Source organism: Hypanus sabinus, chromosome 19 (assembly GCF_030144855.1).
Source record: "Hypanus sabinus isolate sHypSab1 chromosome 19, sHypSab1.hap1, whole genome shotgun sequence".
NCBI lineage: Eukaryota > Metazoa > Chordata > Chondrichthyes > Myliobatiformes > Dasyatidae > Hypanus > Hypanus sabinus.
The window spans coordinates 50,819,622-50,842,527 of NC_082724.1; the positions used below are offsets into that span (position 1 = coordinate 50,819,622).

The window sequence follows — 22,906 nt, forward strand, 5'->3', positions numbered from 1 at the left end:
GATTTTCCCCATGGCCAACCATTTTATTTCCTTTCTCCATTCCCTTTTTGCAGGTCAGTCTATGGCCTCCTCTATTGCCATGATGAGGCTACTCTGAAGAGTGGAGAAGCAACAACTCATAATCCGTCTTTCCCTCCTACCTTCCCTCTTCTATTCCCCACTCTAGCCTCTTAACTCCTCTCCTCACCTGCCTATCACCTCTCACTGCTGCCCCTGTTTCTTCCCTTTCTCCAATGGTCCATTCTCCTCTCTTATTAGGTTCTTTCTGCTCTAGCTCTTTAGCTTTCCCACTCACCGAGCTTCACCTATCACTTTCTAGTTAGTCCTTCCTCTCCCCCCACCTTTTTATTCTGGCATCTTCTCCCTTCTTTTCCATTACTGAGAAGTTTCTCAGTCCAAAGTGTCAACCGTGATTCATTTCCATAAATGTTGCCTGATCTTCTGAGTTCCTCCAGCATTTTGCACATGTTGCTTTGGATTTCCAGCATCTGCAGACTTTCTCATGCTTATTGTTTGTCAGTTTTACTAGTTTTAAAGATACCAATATTCCTGTTCAAATGTGGCACTGTAGTGTTACACAGGCTCATCCGTGAAGAAGATTATGTTAATCAATATAACTTTCTATCTCATCCTTCAGCAATGATTGCAATCAGTTCCTCTCAATTAATCTCTGGCAGACACAAGTGAGACCCACATGATGCCAATACTGTACAAGATACAAAACTGCACAGTTGTCTTTATGTGTGCTGTTGGTTTTATATTCTTCATCGGTTTTCATTAATGGTTCGTCTAACCAATTTTCTTTTCATTCTTTATTATTTGGAGCATTCCATAATAGCCTGTTTTCTCCTTTTCCCAGCCCCTATCAATGCAAATAAGCAATGCTTTAAAAGACGTAGCTGCATGGCACTGGTGCCTCATCTTGCATTTCTAAGTTGAAAGTAAATTTATTATCGAAGTATGTATATGTCATCACATACTACCCTGAGATTCATTTTCTTGCGGGCATTCACAAAAGATACAATAGAATCAATGAAAAAGTACATACAAAGACTGACAACCAACTTATGTGTAAAAGACAAACTGTGCAAATGATATAGGTGGGAGGATGGATGGATGAGTGGATAGATGGATAATATTGAGTACTTGAGTTGTAGAGTCCTTGAGAGTGAATCAGTTCAGAGCTGAGGTGAGTGAAGTTATCCATCCTGGTTCAGGACCCTAATATCAAGTACCCATTCCATCTGTCCATTAGAGTGCATTCCACTGAAGCCCAAGCAGTGTCTATAGATGAGCATTTTGGAGCATGGACCATTAACGAGTATTGAGAGGAAGCCTCAGCATGTAGTTCAGCATAATTAAAGCTAGTTGCAATCCCTCATCTGCTCTCCCGAATGCTTATTAATACAGCCAATATCAAACCTGAAATCTTCTGGTCAATTGCCAGTTATTTTCTTGGAATCAGAAGTAGAGGAGCAGGGTTCAGTTTTTAAGGATATAAATAGGCAGAAGCTCTTCTCAAAAGAATAATGTCTTTGACCCAGTTTTGAGATTGTCTATTTGAAGCATTAAAAGAATAATGCAGGTCTCAATCCCTTAGTGATTGATTAACCGTTTGCACAATTTGATTGTGTCCAGGATTAGGCTGCTCTATATTTGGCTTCTGGCCTAAAATTTTTTTCATAATCAAAGCTTCTTAATAACTTCAAACATTCCGATTAAGTTGAACTTAATATCATGGAATAGTGGAGAAAGCCAGCAGCATTTACAGAGAATACTTCATATAATGAAGTATTTTAATTGGAGTTATGGTCTCTATATCTGAGAAACAATGGTATTTCATAAATTAGTATCTATTTATGTTGATATCAAATGAACAGTGCCAGATTTATATAAGACCATAAGATATAGGAGCAGAATTAGACCATTTGGCCCATTGATTCCACTCCAGCATTTCATCATGGATGATCCAATTTTCCTCTCAGCCCCAATCTCCTGTCTTCCCTCCATATACCTTCATGCCCTGAATCTATCAACCTCTGCCTTAAATATACACAAAGTCTGGGCCTCCACAGCTGCTTGTGGCAAAGAATTCCACAGATTCACCATTCTCTGGCTAAAGAAATGCCTCCTCATCTCCATCCTAAAAGGACTCCCCACTATTCTGAGACTGTGTCCTCTGGCCTAAGACCCTCCCACCATAGGAAACATTCTCTCAACATCCACTCTTATCATATTTGATAAAACCAAATTTGCAATGGTTCTCCTCAACTTGCATAGCTGCAAATAAATGTTTTGTCCAAGTAAATTGAATCTCTAAATACACCCGTAAAACTCTGGTTTTGGAACATCCGTACATGATACAGAAAGATTTTATTTCTGTTATGGCCTTACAGTGCGTGAGTACATTCAATGGCTCCATGTAATATCAGATAATGTATACAGTGTGCAACCTGAAATCCTTACTCTCCGCAGACCTCCACGAAACAGAAGAAAAACCCTAAAGAGTGAATGACAGAAAAAATCGTAAGAAGCCCAAAGCTCCTGGCCCTCTCACACACGAACAGCAGCAAGCAGCTTCAACCCTCCCCCCACCTAATTCTAGCAGAAAGCATCTGCACTCCCACCACCCACCATATAAGCAACAACAGCCTCAAAGAAAGATCAGTCCATCAAAAACTAATTGTTCATTCCAACAGTTCGACGTCTCTCAGGCTCTCTCTCTCACTAACAAGGGAGAGAGAGATATCACTCCTTCCACAGCGAGAAGGGAGGCAAACAGTCGCTGCTTTGATGTTACAGTCTGTAGCACTGCTTTTATTTCCAGTTCCCCCAACTTGTGAATCGACAGCAAACTCTCACTTACCATCGAGAGAGAGAGAGAAGGGAATCACCTGAGAGCAGAGGCCTCCAACAGCCGCACCTGCTGTCTCAACGTTCTGGCTCCCATGATACTTCAGTTCACAACACTGGTGAGAAATCGGGTCCACAGGACCGCACTAGACCGCACCCCGAAGGCCTCTCCTTGAGCTATCGAAAACACGGCCAATTGGGAAGCTCCAAGAGCACCGGACACAGTATATGACCCAACAGACTCACGGGTGAAGAGTCGCCTCACCTGGAAGGACTTTTTGGGGCCCCCGACTGGTAGTGAGGGAGGAGGAGTACTTTAATTTCTAATTCTTAACCACCTTCCTATTTTAACCAATACACAGCACTGTGCAAAAGTCTTGGGCACCTTAACTATACATATGTGCCAAAGACTTTTGCACAGTACTTTACAGAGATTTATGTACTTTTAACTTCTATGCACTACACTAAATTGGAAGCACACATCAGTTTTTGTCTGTCCCTTGTGATTATGGGTGACTTGTTTCCATTTGAGTTGGGGCTATTGATTCCTATCTGAGGTCTATAGATCTTCAGAGGTTTGGTGATTTCAACTGGTCATTGCTTCTTTTTTTTTGCGAGATCTTATTGAAAGCATTTGAAGTGTTTAGTACATTCCAAAATGTTTCTCCTCCAGTCTGAACAGACATGGGCCAAGGGCTCCTTTCAAACCAATTGCCACAAAAGATTTCCCAACGAAGACTTCCTTTGGAAATCTGTTATATAGAACATAGAACATGATGGCACAGTGCAGGCCCCTTGGCCCATAGTGTTGTACTGACCTTTTAACCTACTCTAAGATGAACCTAACCTTTCTTTCCCCCAACCTCCAAAAGGACCACAACCTTTCTGAAGGGGTTGGAAGTTTGCATGCCTTATTGTTGGCTGGAGTCAAGGCCTTTATGCTTTGGCTCTTGGTAGGGTTACCCATGCCAAACAGGTCAAAGGGTAGAGGCCAGACTAAGAGTTGTTCACTGTCCTCCAGGTCCAGGGGTTCAGCTCAGGGCTAACAACCCTGACTGGTGAGAAATCAATTGTTACAGAAATAGCAATAAAGAATCCTACATCTGTATGCAAAGGTGTATGGCCAAGGATAGACAAGAGATGGAGGGCCTTCATTGCTGCCCTAAATGCCAGTGGCATAATGGGCAGTAACTAACTACCTCCCACGTAACCCTCCATTTTTTATCATCCATGTGCCGATCTAAAAGTCTCTTGAATGTCCCTCATGTATCTGCCTTTACCACCACCCCTGACATGCTCACTAATCTAGGCAGCATACGATAAGTCTTGAAGATTGTCTCAGCCCAAAATGTTGACTGTTTACTCTTTTCCATAGATGCTGCCTGGCTGCTGAGTTCCTCCAGCATTTGGTATGTGTTGCTTTGGATCTCCAGCATCTGCCGATCTTCTCATGTTTGTGATACCATAAGTCTCCTCTGCATCACCCCTAAAGCTTCCATATCATCCTATAATGAGGTGACCAGATCTAAACACAAATTTCCAAGTGTGGTCTAACCTTGTGGCTCTCAAACTCAATCCCCAGCTAATAAAGGCTGATATACCCATATGCCTCCTTAACAACCCTATCAACTTGCACAGCAACTTTGAGGGACCCCAAGATTCCCCTGTTCCTCCACACTGCTAAGAATCCTGCCATTAATCCTGTATTCAAGTTTGACTTTCCAAAACGAATCACTTCACACTTTTTCAGGCTAACCTCCATCAGCCACTTTTCATCGCATTTCTGCATCTGATTAATGCCTGTTGTGACCCTTGACAAACTTATACACTGTCCACTGCAAGGTATCAGTTTGTGGACAATGTGACCACCCCAGGAAAGCTGATTAACTGTGCCTTGAGCATGAGGCTCAAGAGAAGGCATCAACGTCAGCTTAATGAGTGTGGAGGATTTTTCAGATATTATTGCTAGCTTTTGCTGTAAGAGGGACATCCTTTTAGAACAGAGATGAGGAGGAATTTCTTTAGCCAGAGAGTGGAGAATCTGTGGAATTTGATGCCACAGGTGGCTGTGGAGGCCACGTTATTGGGTATATTTAAGGCAATTCTTGATTCTGGATTAGTCAGGGCATGAAGGGTTATGGGGAGAAGGCAGGAGATTGGGAAAATGAATCAGCCATGAGCAGACTTGAATTGCCAAATAGCCTAACTCTGTCTCCTGTATCTTATGGTCATATGCTTCAACCACTTCCCTTGGCAGTTTGTAGAGGGACCAGTGCCTGTATAAAGAATGCCACATAAATCTCTTAGAAACCTTCCTCCTCTCACCTTAAACCTATGCCCTCTAACGTTAGGCCAGTCCACACAGGGAAGAAAGACTCCTAACTCTCTACCTTATGTACTCCTCTCATAATGTTATAAACTTCTATCCAGTCACCCCTCAGCCTCTGAAATTCCAGAGAAAACAATCCAACTGGTTTCAACCTCTCCATATTGCTCTGTCATTTTCAACCCTCTCCATGCCTTCATCGAAGCTGCAGAACCAGCTGGAATTCCCAGATACACGTCAACTGAGAAAGAGTTATTTGATTCACTGAGGATACAGATACATCCTGCTCTGAGGCTTCCTTGGCGAAGACAACGTTGTGATTTATGGTGATCTGATGAAGATTTTCTAATTGGAAAGCTGGAGTGTAGCGATTAGCGCGACTCTTTACAGTGCCCGCCATTGTCTTGTTAGGAATTAGTACATTCCCCTCATGACCGTGTGGGTTTCCTCCGGGTGCTTGAGTTTCCTCCCATATTCCAAAGATATACGGGTTAAGGTTAGTGAGTATGAGAAAGGTGTGTTGGCACCAGAAGCATGGTGACATTGCGGGCTTTTCTCACCCTAATCCTTACTGATTTGATTTGAAGTAAACAACACATTTCTCTGTATCTTTCAATATACAGCTGACAAATAAAGCTATTGCCTCTCTCTCTCACTCTCTATCTATCTGTATGATTTGAAATGAAATAAATGAAAAAATGTTGTAACCAAATTCAGTGGTAATGTTCAAAAGGAATTAGATTCATACTTTGAAAAAGAAGATAAGTTTAAAGAGCCTGGGGAACGAGATTCCCGAAGAGGTCATTGACAGTGTTTAAAAGGCATTTGGACAGCTAGTTAAATAGGAAAGATGTAGAGGGATACTGGGCTGATGCAGTAAATTGAGATTAGCATAGATAGATAACCAAATTCAGCATGGATGTAGTGAGCAGAAAGAGAATTTTTTTGTGCTGTAAACTTCTACAGGGAATCAAAAAGGAATGAGATTGATTCATGTAGTTCTTTTGGCTTGGCATTTTTTAATATGCAAATCCATCCATCCAGAGACTATTAACATCCTGTCCATTGACAAGTAGTTTTCTACCTACTTTTTCAACCAAATGTTTCTTTTGAACTGAACTGGTACAGAATGTAGAATGTTTTCCAGTAAAAATAAGGATGTTTGTGCATAAACACAAGAGATTCTGCAGATCCTGTAAATCTGGAGTAACACACAAAATTCTGGAGAAACTCAGCTAGTCAGGCAGTTCTGTAAGTTCTGTCCAAACAACAGTGTTATACATGCTTGGAGGAAAATATTAATGGGTTCACGAAAGGAGCAGAAAAACAAAATTAGAATACTTGCCCTAACACAGAACCAGTATAAGCACAGGGAATTTTGAGTGGAATTATATAATTTGTAACCAGAACCATAAAGTGATCCACTGTAAATGTGCCTCTCTATCTATCCACAGTGCATCAGAGAGAAGGAAATTTGAGTAAGGAAATCCTTTCAAAGATTCAACATCTTTAATTCAACATCTTGAATTGGGATACTAGTCAAGTAAAGCTTCCATTTGAGAGACACGCATCTAATTTCCTCTGTTAGGTGTTAAACCTATGGGCAGATTTTAAAACCAAATTCTCTGCAGCTCTAGAGCTCAGAACACTAACAATGGGAAGTTTCTTATCCTCTGTAATTACTGTCACTGTGAGAGAGAGAGAGTTTCTGGTGATGGCAACAATTACATTCTTACCCTTTCACAAGCTGTGAGAGGGCTGACTTTTTCCAACTTGCAGTCTTCTGATGGATGTGATTTTGCATCTAATGGTCCTTCTTTAAATTGTTGCTGAACACATCAGGTCAATGTGCTGCACCCGAGTTTCCAAGCACAGCCCTGAACATAATGATATTCTGTTTTACATCAGTGAAGTTTTAGTACATGTGCGCCAACACGGTACTGTAACGGTCAGAGTAAAGCTATTGCAGCACCAGCGACTTGGGGTCAGTTCCTGCTATTATCTGTAGGGAGTCTGTACGTTCTCCTTGTGACCGCGTGGGTTGACCCAATTGCTCGGGTTTCTTCTCACTGTCCAAAAACGTACAGGTTAGTCAGTTAATTGGTCACATGGGTGTAATTGGGCAGCAGGGGCTCATTGGGTCAGAAAAGGCCTGTTACCATGTTGTATCTCTGAAGAAATAAATAAATGTTAAATCTCTTATACTAAAAGACTTAAATTAAGATACTAATACTATATTATATTATGTTATGTTATGTTATGTTAATAAATACATTAGTGCTAACACCTTATACCATTACACTGATGATATTTCAAGAAAAGCTGCATTTCTGTTAAATTTTGTGAGTTTGTTATAAAAAAGAACCTCACTTTGGAATGCAATTAGTGTTACTATTGTACACCATTGTGCTCATGGAGGAAGTATGCTCCAATGTTGCAAGGGTGAACACAGATAGCCATTTGCTTCCCCCACACCGCATTCTTTCAGACTCTCTCCAACAATGCAGCGCTGGATGTTTCGGCAAGCTCCATGCGTTTGGGTCATCAGTCTGAAGTTTCTCTTCCCTACAGGCTCTTTTACTACAAGTTTATTAATAAGCCCCGTCTCATTGCACAATGCCAGATCCAATGTCACCTGTTCTAATGTCACCTGATGCTGCTTTGACATACTGATCTAAAAAGCTATCTTGTGTGCATTTTATTAAAACCCCATAATTGCAAGTTTGATTTGTTCATCCTTCATTATGATTACTGTTCCCCCATGATTACCATATTACCCCTGATCCATGGAACTTAATCAAATTAATATTCTGTTCAACACAGCAACTAGTGTTAAAGGGCTACAAAACACTCCTGTCACATTTGGCTTTTTTATGTTTTCTTTCAGAAGACATGGAAATTAATGATTAGGCCAGCATTTATTGCCAAATTTTAATTATCTCTGAACTGAGTGACAGAGAGCAGTGAAAATTAACCAACACAAAAGATTCCAACTCTGTCATGTACTGTCCCAAGCCCGGCTGCAAAAGAAGAAGGGTTGGCCATGGGGCTAGCAACTCCATTCCGTTAAAACCCAAAGCTACAGAAACTGCAACAGAAGCTCCATAGGCCATTTCCCTAGGAGAGGAAGGATCTTTGCTGGAAGATGTATGAAGTCATATGGTGAAAGTGGAAGCCACAGGGCCAGTGAATCTTCAGCCCAACACAGAGGACTCTGGTGAGCTGCACCAGTTGTGGTGATGGGCTTAAGAAAAAGAAGACAAGAAATTCTGCAGATGTTGCAAATCTAGAGTAAGAGTAACACACATAAAATTTCGGAGGAACTCAGCACATCAGGCAGCAGCTATGGAGAGGAATAAACAGTCAACATTTTGGGCCAAAGCCCTTGAAGTTCCTCCAGCATTTTGTGTGAAAACTAAGCAACATAGTTTGGTCCAGAGTACATTCAAGTTATAAGCAATCTACTGGACGAATTCAGTGGGTTGAGCAGCATCTGTAGGAGGAAAGGAATTGTTGAGGTTTGGAGTCAAAACCCTACCAGAGGACTCAAATAGAGACAAAGTTCTGGTGTAGGGGTTCAATGGGAAACATCTACAATTCCTTTCATCCCACAGCATCTGCTGAAACCACTGAGTTCCTCCAGCAGCCTCAGATTCCTGCATCTGCAATCTTGTGTCCCCAATATCAGTTACACTGGATAAGGATAGCAGATTTCCTTCTCTAAAAGACATTGGTAAACCTTTTGTTAATTATTTTATTTGCTTATAAGGTACATGCTTCATTGGCAAGGGCAGCATTTCATTATTTTACTTATTGACTAATTTTATTTATTGAGATACATCGCAGAATAGGCTGTTAATGCCCTTGGAGTGGCACCACCTAGAAACCCCTGATTTAACCCCAGCCTAATCATGCGACAATTTGCCATGACCAATTAACTTACCAACCAGAACATGGTTGGTCTGTGGGAGGAAACCAGAGCACCCTGAGGAAATCCACGTGCACATGGGGAGAATGCACAAACAGCGATGAGAAATGTCCAGCCCTAATCACTCTGCACGTTAATAGTGAGTCACCACCTGGACTTGTGGGTGAAAGTCCTTCCGTAGAAGCATGATGGAAGAAGTCCCTGGGCTTTGATCCAGAAATAATGAAGGACTGGTGATTTATTTCTAATTCTGGAGATGTGTGATTGGGTGGAAACCTGCAAGTGTTGGTACTCCTACCTTTCATATGGGTTCTGATGGTCATCCAGTGGTTTCATGCGCATCATTATGATACTGGCATTTTAATTCCAGACTTATTTCCCAAATGCCATGGTGGAAATGAACCATTCTTTACGTCAAAGTAGTTGTCAAGGTTTCTGTATACTTACTACTTGATAATACTATAAGATATAGGTGAGGAATTAGGCCATTTGGTCCATCAACTGTGCTGCACCATTCCATCATGGCTGATCCATTTTCCCCTCTCAGCCCCAACCACCTGCCTTTTCCCTGTATCCCTCATGCATGACTGATCAAGAATCGATCAACCTCTGCCTTAAATATACCTAATGTTTGGCCTCCACAACCGCCTATGGCAACAACTGCCACAGATTCACCACTCTCTGGCCAAAGAAATTCCTCTTCATCTTCGGCATACTCTTTGAACTTCTTACTGTTTCTCCAGTCCATCCAAACAGAACTTGATCTTGATTTCTCCCAGATAAAATCCTTCTAATTTATTTAACTCATCCTTTACTTGTCAGTAACTTGCCCCGACCTAATACTGACTAATGCGAAAAAAGATAGGTCCCATATTCCTCAGTTTAAACAAACCTGGAATCAAAAAGTAGTATCAGCAAAAACTACCAACTTATTGAAAACAGCTGGATGATAATGGCCTTTCTAGGGACAGAACTTGGCCTACATGTGAATATAGTCAATATGGTTAAATTCTTAAATGCCCATGAATTGATGAAAACCCCACACAACAAAGATCGTCAAACACCCAATGTGTGAGAAAACACTAATGAAACACAGAGCATGAACAGCAGAGTCCCCGAAAGCGAGTCGACAGCCACGGATTCCGTTCTGCACAGCGGCTAGACCAGGAGCCCGATGGCTGTACACCACAGTCGCAGATTCCGTTCTGCACAGCGGCTACACCAGGAGCCCGATGGCTGTACACCACAGTCACAGATTCCGTTCTGCACAGCAGCTAGACCAGGAGCCCGATGGCTGTACACCACAGTCACAGATTCCATTCTGCACAGCGGCTAGACCAGGAGCCCGATGGCTGTACACCACAGTCACAGATTCCGTTCTGCACAGCGGCTAGACCAGGAGCCCGATGGCTGTACACCACAGTCACAGATTCCGTTCTGCACAGCGGCTACACCAGGAGCCCGATGGCTGTACACCACAGTCACAGATTCCGTTCTGCACAGCCGCTAGACCAGGAGCCCGATGGCTGTACACCACAGTCACAGATTCCGTTCTGCACAGCGGCTACACCAGGAGCCCGATGGCTGTACACCACAGTCACAGATTCCATTCTGCACAGCGGCTAGACCAGGAGCCCGATGGCTGTACACCACAGTCACAGATTCCATTCTGCACAGCGGCTAGACCAGGAGCCCGATGGCTGTACACCACAGTCACAGATTCCGTTCTGCACAGCGGCTAGACCAGGAGCCCGATGGCTGTACACCACAGTCACAGATTCCGTTCTGCACAGCGGCTAGACCAGGAGCCCGATGGCTGTACACCACAGTCACAGATTCCGTTCTGCACAGCGGCTAGACCAGGAGCCCGATGGCTGTACACCACAGTCACAGATTCCGTTCTGCACAGCGGCTAGACCAGGAGCCCGATGGCTGTACACCACAGTCGCAGATTCCGTTCTGCACAGCGGCTAGACCAGGAGCCCGATGGCTGTACACCACAGTCACAGATTCCGTTCTGCACAGTGGCTAGACCAGGAGCCCAATGGCTGTACACCACAGTCACAGATTCCATTCTGCACAGCGGCTACACCAGGAGCCCGATGGCTGTACACCACAGTCGCAGATTCCGTTCTGCACAGCGGCTAGACCAGGAGCCCGATGGCTGTACACCACAGTCATAGATTCCATTCTGCACAACAGCTAGACCAGGAGCCCGATGGCTGTACACCACAGTCACAGATTCCGTTCTGCACAGCGGCTAGACCAGGAGCCCGATGGCTGTACACCACAGTCACAGATTCCATTCTGCACAGCGGCTAGACCAGGAGCCCGATGGCTGTACACCACAGTCACAGATTCCATTCTGCACAGCGGCTAGACCAGGAGCCCGATGGCTGTACACCACAGTCCCAGATTCCGTTCTGCACAGCGGCTAGACCAGGAGCCCGATGGCTGTACACCACAGTCGCAGATTCCGTTCTGCACAGCGGCTAGACCAGGAGCCCGATGGCTGTACACCACAGTCATAGATTCCATTCTGCACAGCGGCTAGACCAGGAGCCCAATGGCTGTACATCACAGTCACAGATTCCATTCTGCACAGCGGCTACACCAGGAGCCCGATGGCTGTACACCACAGTCGCAGATTCCGTTCTGCACAGCGGCTAGACCAGGAGCCCGATGGCTGTACACCACAGTCATAGATTCCATTCTGCACAACAGCTAGACCAGGAGCCCGATGGCTGTACACCACAGTCACAGATTCCGTTCTGCACAGCGGCTAGACCAGGAGCCCGATGGCTGTACACCACAGTCACAGATTCCATTCTGCACAGTGGCTAGACCAGGAGCCCAATGGCTGTACACCACAGTCACAGATTCCATTCTGCACAGCGGCTAGACCAGGAGCCCGATGGCTGTACACCACAGTCACAGATTCCGTTCTGCACAGCGGCTAGACCAGGAGCCCAATGGCTGTACACCACAGTCACAGATTCCATTCTGCACAGCGGCTAGACCAGGAGCCCAATGGCTGTACACCACAGCCACAGAGCCACTACAGCACTGAGGCGAGTGCCGATGGCTGCAGGCCACAGCTGCAGTGTCCGTTCAACTAGGATATGCACTGTAACACCTCAAGAACCGCTACAGCTTTCATACGGTATCCAGGGATGGGAAATAAGATGTTGCTTTTGTGAGCAATACCCACAGGTCTTTGAAGACCTCCTTGAAACCTTACTCTTCAATGACACTTTTACTCAGCCCTCCTAATATCTCCTCCTTTGTCAAACTGTGCTTTAGCCACCAAAGAGGCTTAAACGAAAGTACATCACTCATGAAAATTTTATTCAGAGGTGCGTATATAACGATGACATAAGTTGATTTACTTTCTTTTCCACTTCCCTTAATGGACATGTATTTGAAGTCACAAATCCATCATCCAGATCCATACAGCATGGAAACAGGCCCTGTGGCCCACTGACTCCTTTCTGGTCTTTTAGTACTCATTAACACTAATCACATTTTATTCTCCCTATGTCCCTGTTAATATCTCTCAGATTTGACTACCCACTCGCTCACCACGGTTACTTAACCTATCCACAGATCTTTGGAAATGGGAGGAAACCCATACAGTCACGGGAGAACACAGTCTCAGGATAGGACGGATGGCAAAGAAGCAAAGATAGCATGCAGTCAGACTGTCAGGATGGGCAGGCTGATGATAGGACAAAATTACAGACAGCAGGGTGAGTATCAGTGTACTAGGGATGCAGAATCAAAAAGTGTAGCAAATACAGTACTCAAAGTGTAAATACAGTACTTAAAATACAGTACTCAATGCACGGAGTACAAGAAATAAAGTGGATGATCTTGTTGCAATATTACAGATTGTCAGGTATGATGTTGCAGTCATCACTGAATTGTGGCTGAAGGATGGTGGTAGTTGGGAGCTGAATGTCCAGGGTTACAGATTGTATCAGAGGGATAGGAAGATATGCAGAGGGGGTCACGAGGCTCTGATGGTAAAGAATGGCATCAAATCAGTAGAAAGATGTGACAAAGGATCAGAAGATGTTGAATCCTTGTGGGTTGAGTTAAGAAACTGCAAGGGTAAAAGAACCCTGATGGCAGTTATATACAGGTTTCTCAACAGTAGCAGAGATGTGGACCGCAGATTACAACAAGAAATAGAAGAGGCATGTCAAAATGCAATGTTATGATAGTCTTGGGAGATTTTAACATGCAGGTCGATGGGAAAATCATGTTGGTAATGGATCTCAATAGAGTGAGTTTGTTGAATGCCTACGAGATGGCTTTTTAGAGCAGTTTGTCATTGAGCCTACTAGGGGGATCAGCTATACTGGATTAGGTGTTATGTAATGAACCGGAGATGATTAGGGAGCTTAAGGTAAAAGAAACTCTCAGAGACAGTGATCACAATATGAGTTCAACTTGAAATTTGATAGAGAAAAAGTAAAGTTTAATGTAGCAGTATTTTAGTGGAGTGAAGGAAATTACAGTGGTATAAGAGACGAGCTGGCCAAAGTATATTGGAAGGAGATGCCGGCAGGGATGACAGCAGAGCAGCAATGGCGTGAGTTTCTGGGAAAATTGAGGAAGGTGCAGGATGGATACAGTATATTCCAAAAACAAAGAAGTACTCAAATGGCAAAATAGTACAACCATGGCTAACAAGGGAAGTCAGAGCTAATGTAAAAGCAAAAGAGAGGGCATGCAACCAAGCAAAAATTAGTGGGAAGACAGAAGATTGGGAAGCTTTTAAAAATCTACAGAGAGAAACTAATAGAATCATTAGGGAGGAAAAGATGAAATATGAAAGCAAGCTAGCAAACAATATCAAAGTGGATAGTAAAAGCTTTTTCAAGTATGTAAATAATAAAAGAGAGATGGGAGTAGATATTGGACCGCTATAAAATGAGACCGGAGAAATAATAACCGGAGGCCAAGGAGATGGCAGATGAACTAAATGAGTATTTTGCATCAGTCTTCACTGCAGAAGACACTAGCGGTGTGCCAGATGTTGAAGAGTATGAGGGAAGAGAAGTGAGTGCAGTTGTGATTACAAGAGAGAAGAAGGTGCTCAAAAAGCTGAAGTCAGCCAGCCCAGATGAACTGCACCTTAGTCGTCTGAAAGAGGTAGCAGTAGAGATTGTGGAAACATTAGTAAGGATCTTTCAAAAATCATTGGTGCCAGAGGACTGGAAAAATTGCAAATGTCACTCTACTTTTTAAGAAAGGAGGAAGGCAGCAGAAAGGAAATTATAAACCAGTTAGCTGACCTCAATAGTTGGGAAAATATTGGAGTCTATTGTAAAGGATGAGGTGATGGAGTACTTGGTGACATATAGGACAAGATGGGACAAAGTCTGTATGGTTTCCTTAAGAAAACATCTTGCCTGATGAACCTGTTGGAATTCTTTGAGATTACAAGTAGGATAGATAAAAGGGATGTAGTGGATGTTGTATATTTGGACTTTCAGAAGGGGCTTTGACTAGGTGCTACACATGAGGCTGCTTACCAAGTTAAGAGCCGATTATATTACAGGTAAGTTACTAAGATGGTTAGAGCATTGGCTGATTGGTCGGAGACAGCAAGTGGGAATAAAAGGAACCTTTTCTGGTGGGCTGCCAGTGACTAGTGGTGTTCCGCAGGGGTTGGTGTTGTGACAGCTTCTTTTTATGCTGTCCAAAAGAATCCAAAATTCTGAGAAGCAAAGGGCCTTGGGAGTCCTTGTGCAGGTTAACTCGCAGGTAGAGTTGGTGGTGAGGAAAGCAAATGCAATATTAGCATTAATTTCAAGACAGCTAGAATACATTAGCAAGGGTGCGATGCTGAGTTTTTATAGGCACTGGTGACGCCTCACCTTGAGTACTGTGGACAGTTTTGGTCTCTTCATCTAAGAAAAGATGAGCTGGCATTAGAGAGGGTTCAGAAGAGGTTCACAAGGATGATTCTGGGAATGAAAGTGTTATCATACGAGGAACGTTTGATAGCTTCAGGTCCGTACTCACTTGAATTTAGAAGGATGAGGGGAGATCTCATTGAAACTTTTTGCATGTTGAAAGGCCTAGACAGAGTAAATTTGGAAAGGATGTTTCCCATCTTGGGGGAGTCTAGGACAAGAGGGCACAGCCCTCACAGGATAGAGGGGCATCCATTTAAAACATAGATGTGGAAAATTTTCTTTAGCCAGAGGATGGTGAATTTGTTGAATTTGCTACCACAGGCAGCTGTGGAGGCCAGGTCATAAAGTTTATTTAAGGCAGAGCTTGATCAGTTCTTTATTGGACATAGCATCAAAGAGAAGGCCAAGGAGAGGGGCTGAGGAGGAGCAGATCCTCTGAATGGCAGAGCAGACTCAATGGGCCAAGTGGCCTAATTCTGCTTCAATGTCTTATGGTCTTATGATCTAACATGCAAGTTTGGCACAGGTAGCATGGGAGGTCAGGGTTGTTGGATCTATGAGGCTGCAGTTCCACTAGCTGTGCCATTATCCCTCTGACATAAGGCTCAGCATACAAGTTTTTTTTCCCAATTTTCTTCGCTCCCAAGGTAATTGATTTACTGATTACAGCTCCAGCTCCACAGTTATTCACCTATTCTGCATTTGCACTTGAGTAATATTTCTGCAACTTGCTTTCCTGGGGAGGATACCATACTGAGTTCAGTTCTGTCCTCTGTTAGCAGAATTTAGTATCGACAGGATGCATCTCAACAAATCACCAGCTTAGACAAATCAGAATGCTGGAGATACTCAAGGGGTCAGGCAGAATCTGTGGAAAGAAAAACTGATCTTTCAAGTCAATGACCTTCATTAAAATTGGAGAAGTAAGAAAATAACCATGTTTTAACTTGCAAAGAGAGGGAATGATAGAATAAAATCTGTGAGAAAGTGGAGACCAAAGTTGTCCATGTTACATTTTCTCACTTTTCCAGTTCTTATAGCTAAGGCTTTTCTCTCCCTGCTGATACTGTCTGACCTGCTGACTGTTTCCAGTAATTTCTGATTTTATTGCATATTTACACCTCCTGATGATTTCTCTTTGCTTTGTAATCACTCTCCTTCCAGCTTCTACCACAAAATACGTTTAAGGTCCAGCTGTGGCCATTAAATCCCTCTTTACTATTTAAAAATGATATTGGTGATAAATTACTTATTCTTTATTACCAGCTTAATATCTTATCTTATTATATACACTTTGCAGAATTAATATGAGAACAGATATGCTTCATGGAAGAGGCACACCACTACATTTCTTGGCTCACTGAACAGGTCTGTTTAACATTACCAACATCTTGAAATCATTAATTCTAAAGCTACCTAACATATTTTTTCCCTGTGATGTACATATTCTGATTACTAACACTCATGGACTGCTATTTTTTTGTGGTGGTAGAGATCTATAAATAGAGTATTTTAATGGTAGACACTACTATATTATATAACTCAGAGTTGACTTTCAGTTGGGAATGATGGATGTGTTGATTCAAGTAACCAACCATCTGTCTTCATGAAAGTTGCCCCTGCCTCCATGTCTAGCAAGAAATGACTTTCTTTCAAGGCACAAGGGTGGTAAATTGCCATACATTAGTCTTGTTAACACCATCGTTTCTATTTTTACACACAATTATAACCTTTCATGTTACTGAAACCCAGGTAGTAAATACTGTTTGTTTCAAATTGAATACTAAGTGGGCTCTGCTTTGTGTTTTGTTGCTTAGTTTTGAAGCAGGATATTCTCCGAAATGCTCTAGTAAAGCAGAATCAGTGAAAGCTATTTGAAACAAATATCCACCTTTGAAGGCAATTATGAAGCAGAAATTTGCAGCATAGTTCTGATTATTCTTTTAGGATTGAAGCTAGCAGAACAGTTAATTAGATAGTTTCCTTAGAATAGAATATTTATTAGAAAGCTTCAGTAGAACCTATTTTCATAAGAGCATACAACATAGAAGCAAAACAAGGCCACTCAGCCCATTGATTTTGCTCCACCATCATAGCTGACTTAATATCCCTCACAAACCTATCCCTCTGTCTTCGCTTTGTAACCTTTGACACCCTTACTAATCAAGAATCTATCAACCGCCTCTTTAAATATACTCAATGATGTGGCCTCCACAGCCATCTGTGGCAATGAATTCCACAGATTCACCACCCTCTGGTTAAAGAAATTCCTTCTTACTTCTGCTTTAAAGGGGTGTCCTTGCATTCTGAGGCTATGTCCTCTGGTCCTAGACTCCCCCACTCTAGGAAACATCTTCTCCATGTTCACTAGGCCTTTCAATATTCGATCAGTTTCAAAGTCATCCTTCGCTCATTCTTCTAAACTCCAGCGAGTAGGGGCCCAGAGACATCAAACACTCCTCATATGTTAACACTTCCATTCACACGATCATTCTCATAAACCTCCTCCACAGTAGGAGCAATAATTATTGTCAACAGAACCTCATATTTACAATGACATACAAATAGGCCATTCAGCCTCTCTGGTCTGTGCCAACTTTCAGAGGAGTAATCTGAATGGATGTGTTCCTGTTATCTTTACTTCACTGCCCCTCTTCAACACATGTCTATCAAGTCCCCTTTGATTACTTTTGCCATTGGCTTAGAATGAGTGGTAATCTACAGTTCGCCACTTAACCAACCAGCACCTGGAATGCAGGAGGAACCCAGAGCACCCGCAGTGATGGTGAGGATGAGCAAACTCCATGCAGACTCATGATAGAACCTGGAGCTGCAGAGCAGTAACTGCTGCATCCTTGTGCCACCCAGAGGACGAATTGTAGCTCCTTTAGCTGAGGGGGTTGTAGCGAACTGCCCAATAGAATAGTATCAGCTAATTTAGCATGGAAAAAACTTGTGATCATTGAAAAACAATCATACTTTCAAATGCTGGGCATATCATCCATCCAGATGCCAACATTCCCAAAGTGAGGGAGAAGAGGAGGGGAGTGGGCATAATCAGATAACACTGGCATAATGCCTCATATTGGTTGTTCGATAATGGAGATGATTTGCCATGGACCATGAGGTCACTGCTCTCTTGCCTTTGAACCATGTTCTTTCTCCCAAACACTACCCCAAACAATGGCAGACTGACCCCCACCTCATTAGCATGGTCCAGTGCCCTGAGATGAGCTCCTAGTCCACTTAGTTAACTGTGCCTCCAGAAACAGCTCTAAAAGCCAGTGAGGATGAACCATCCCATCCCCCTGTGACTGATGGTTACCAACACTTTTGTCAAACTTAAATGTCCATTAAAAAAAAACATAAAAAATTAAAACTAAGAAATTTGTTAAAAATGTTTATCTATTTAAACATAACTAAATAAATTTTAACCAACTGGGGCAGCATGGTAGTGTAGTGACTAGCACAATGCTTTACAGTACAGGCTACCTGGGTTGAATTCCCACTGCTACCTGTAAGGAGTTTGTATGTTCTCTCCATGACTGGGTGGGTTTCCTCCCAGAGTCCAAAGACATATCAGTTGGTAGGTTGGTTGGTCATTGTAAGTTGTCCTGTGATTAGGATAGGATTAAATTGTGCAATTGCCATTGGGGGGATGGCTCGAAGTATTCACGCTGTATCTGTATAAATGAGTAAAATAAATAATGAATGAAATCACAAGAAAATGGCAACTTCCTGTTCTCCCAGCAACTGTTTCTTCATGGGAATTTATATGGAAACCCCGTACTCATGCCAGCTTTAACCTGGCAGAGGCGCCATTGGCCTGGAAGCTTTACTCTGACTGGTGAATACTTTGCTTCAGTATTCACCATTGAGAAAGCCTTTGACATTTGTGAGGATAGTGTTTAACAGGCTGATATGCCTGAGCATGTCAACGTTAGAAGCAGGATGTGCTGGTGTTAGGATAGATAAGTCATTGGGGCCAGATGGGATACAACCCAGATTAACACTTGAAGTGAGGGGAGAGGTTATTGGACCATTAGAGATGACCTTTGTGTCCTCACTGGCCGTAGGAGTTGTAGATGGTTGGAGCGTGACTGATGTTTTTCTTATTTCAGTTACGGAAGTAGGAATAACCCTGGAAATATAGAATAACGAATCTTACTTCAGAGGAGGACAAATTATTGGAGAAGATTTATAAAGATGGGATTTAGGAGCATTTGGAGAAGCATAGACTGATTAGAGATAGCCAGCATGTCTTTGCGAGGGGCAGGTCATGCTTTCTGAGCCTGACTGAATTCGTCGAGGATGTGACAAAGTACTTTAATGAAGAAAGAGCAGTGGATAATGTGTATATGGATTTTAGTAAGGCATTTGCTCAGGTTTCCCATGGTAACTCACTGTGAAAAAAAGGAGTCATGGGATCCAGGGATACAGAAAGGGCTTGCTCATAGAAGGCAGAGGTGGGGGAGCAAGTGAAGCAAATTCTCTCCAGAGGTTGGTGACCTGTGGTGTTCTGCGGGGATCTTTTCTAGGACTGCCGCTCTTTGTGATTTGGATGTGGAGGTGGAAAGGTGTGTTAATAAGTTTGCAGATGCCACGAAGTTTGTTGGTGTTGTGGATAGTGTAGAAAGTTGTCATAGGTTACAACGGGACATTGACAGGATGCAAAGCTGGGCTGACAAGTGGCAGATGGAGTTCAACCCAGAGAAGTGTGAAGTGATTCATAACTGTAAGGTGATTGGAGGAAAGTATGGGGGGAGGGGGATCTCAGAGTTAAGTTCTTTGCATAGAGAGTGGTGAGTGTGTGGAACACCCTGCCAGGGGTGGTGGTAGAGGCAGATACATCAGGGGCATTTCAGAAACTTAAACACATGGATGTTCGAAAAATGTAGGGTTAGAGAGGAGGGAAGGGTTAGTAAATTAAAAGGTTGTCACAATACCATGGGCCAAAGGGCAATGTTCCCTCTAACTTATAATGACCGGTCTGCGCAAAAATCTTGTGCTGTGCAATTTTTTGCCCAGTGACAACAACATGTGCACACTGAATAAATTTTTCAATAAAAACAGTATAAATAAGCTAGTTCGAAAATTTGCAGACAAATCATTGCAAACTCCAAGTTGTCAACACCGTCCACATCAGAAACTGGGAAAGGAAATATGATTGTGAGTGATCGTGAAATATTTTTAACATGCCAACATGGTAGAGGTTGACAACCTTTTGTGCATAGTTTAAATTCCTTTGTACATTAGTAGCAAAAGATGTGTGCATCTTTACAAGCACACACCTTAGAGGGTACTTTGCCAAAGGGCCTGTACTCTGCTGTAATGTTCTAAGAAAACTGGAAGGTCTGTATAATGCCCTATTTGGGTGCACGGGAGCAGGGAAAAGAAAACAGCGCTTCAAGGTTGTGCTGGACATTGGGAATGCCGGAGGCCAGGAGAACAATTTGCCCTGACAGTTTAAACTACAATATCTTCCAATGCAGATGATCTTTCAGTTGTCGACATGCCATTTAGTTACAAGTTCAATGGATGGAATTGAAACATGCTTCAATGCTGTTAACATTACCAGGTACTAAACAGCAGCATTCAGAAACTCAACAACAGGATAAAAACAGGATAAAACTTAAAAGTTCTGTCAGAATTTTGATTCAGGAGTCCAACATTAATGGAGTTTTGGAAGAACTCATTTGGCTTCTATTTAGGTGTTATCACTGGCCACCACCCAGTTTTTTGATTTATGAAGTGTGAAGGAACATGCTTATGCACTGCAGACTTTTTATTTTCTCTGGAGGTTTTCCATTAGCATCTCCTGTGATTCTGTGCTGCGCCTCTGAGGACTATTTCTGTTGCTAGGTTCTGTTGCCTAATACAAAATTCCACAGAGCTGATGCACGTGACTTCATTGAAAAAGAACAGCCTTACATCAAAGGTATTTTCACAGGCACATCGAAAGACCAATAGTGTTGTCAACAGGCCATTAAAATTCTGGAGTGCGGCCAAATGAGGGAAAATCATATATCTACTGTAGTGTGAACAAGCAGAGAGAATGTCTGCTGCAGTTGGAATAATCTGTTCTTTCTCCATTTCACAGAGTAACCCCTCCTTCCAGATACAGATTAGTTTATTGTCATGTACACGGGGTGCAATGAACTTCCTTGCTCATGTGAACCTGACAGAGTAAACAAAATACAATGGAATGGCGCAAAGTGTAGGTACAAAAAAGAAATATTAAAGTGAAAAATTAAAAATTTATAATTAATAGTTTGGGATTATAGCAAAGCCATCTGGTAGGAGATGTTAAATATGTGATTGGTTCATGAGTCTGATAGCAGTGGGAAAGAAGCTGTTCTTGGAGCTGGTCATCCAGGGTTTAGAGCTCCTGTGTCTTCTAGATGGTGGAAGAGAGAAAAGGGAATGGCCAGGATGGCAGACTTTCTTGACAGTACTATGAGCCTGCCTGAAGCAATGTGCCATGAAGTTGGACTGGATGGAAGTAGATGATAAGGCTTTGATGGACTGGGTTGTGTTTACCACTCTTTGCATGCTCCATGTGTGACTGGTAGCAAACCATAAAAAGTGAAGTTTAGAATCCTATTCATTTATGAATGTGGTGACATACACAGTCCACCTCGAATGAGACTGGTGATCCAGCAATAGTGAACACATGACAAAGGTAATTCTGGGCTAAATTATAATGCATGGCTCAAGGCCACAAGAGTCATCCATGCACAAAAGCCTTTCTCTTGCTGGATCCATGTTTAGTAAGTTAGCTAGACTGGGGGTCATAGACACACAGGTGATGTGAAGCATTACAGTCTCAGGATAGAGCAACGCTGGACTTCTTCTTAAGAGTAGTTGTGCATAGTTTGGGGACACCAATAATCAGGACAATAGGGAAACAAAGCAGTCAGCAGCAACTGAACTGCAATATGCACAATGTCTGCAAAGTACTGACACTGATGAGAACAAAAAACACAGAATATTACCACACAGCACACGTCCTTTGGCACATGATGTTGTGCTGACCTTTAAACCTACTCCAAAACCAATCTAACCATTCACTCCCACATAGCCCTTCACCCTTCTTTCATCTATGTGCCTATCTAGGACCCTCTTAAATGACCTAATGCACCACCTCTACCACCCCCCCCCCCCCCCCACCAGCAGGGCATTCCATGCACATACCGTTCTCTGTTAGAACCCTACCTTTGACATTACCCTATGCTTTCCTCCAATCACCTTAAAAATATTAGCCGTTGCCACCTTGGGAAAAAGGCACTGGTTTTCCACTGGATTCCTCTTATCATCCTATATACCTCTCTCAAGTCTCCTCTCATCCTTCTTTACTCCAAATAGAAAAGCCCTAACTTGCTCAACCTTTCCTCATAAGACACATTCTCTAATCAAAACAGCAGCCTGGTAAATCTCCTCTGTAAAGCTCTCTAAAGCTTCCACAACCTTTCTATAATAAAGCAGCCAGAAGTGAACACTATATTCCAAGTGTGGTCTAACCACAGTTTTATAGAGCTACAGCATTACCTCATGTTTCTCGAATTCAATCTCTTGATCAATGAAGGACACCATACTATATACCTTCTTAACCACCTTATTGACCTGTGCTGCAACATTGAGGGATCTATGGACTTGGACCCCAAGATCCTTATGTTCCTCTACACTGGTAAGGCTCCTTCCACTAATCCTGTACGATGCCTTCAAATTCAACTTTCCAGAGTATAGCATTTCACACTTTTCAGAATTGAACTGAATCTGCCTCTTCTCTGCCCAACTCTGCATTTTGTTTATGTACCAATGTAACCTACAACAACCACCTTCTGCACTATCCACAATACTACAAACCTT

The 22,906-nt window shown here is 42.8% G+C and overlaps 2 protein-coding genes across 11 annotated transcripts in view; one reads left to right on the forward strand and one right to left on the reverse strand.

Moving 5' to 3' along the window:
- Positions 1-22,906, forward strand: part of sumf1 (sulfatase modifying factor 1) — a 187,806-nt gene that overhangs the window by 123,583 nt on the left and 41,317 nt on the right. For 2 of the 6 annotated variants that reach the window (XM_059944387.1, XM_059944388.1), the window contains 2 exons: positions 2,828-2,972; positions 4,229-5,829. The exons of 3 other annotated variants lie outside the window; for them this stretch is intronic. In XM_059944387.1, the coding sequence (XP_059800370.1) occupies positions 2,828-2,972; positions 4,229-4,407 (324 nt within the window). In that variant the 3' untranslated portion in view covers positions 4,408-5,829. Of the gene's footprint in view, positions 1-2,827; positions 2,973-4,228; positions 5,830-22,906 lie in introns of those variants that run through there. One more of the 6 variants, XM_059944393.1, reaches the window with a different exon arrangement.
- Positions 1-22,906, reverse strand: part of setmar (SET domain and mariner transposase fusion gene) — a 180,158-nt gene that overhangs the window by 72,274 nt on the left and 84,978 nt on the right. The window lies entirely within an intron of this gene.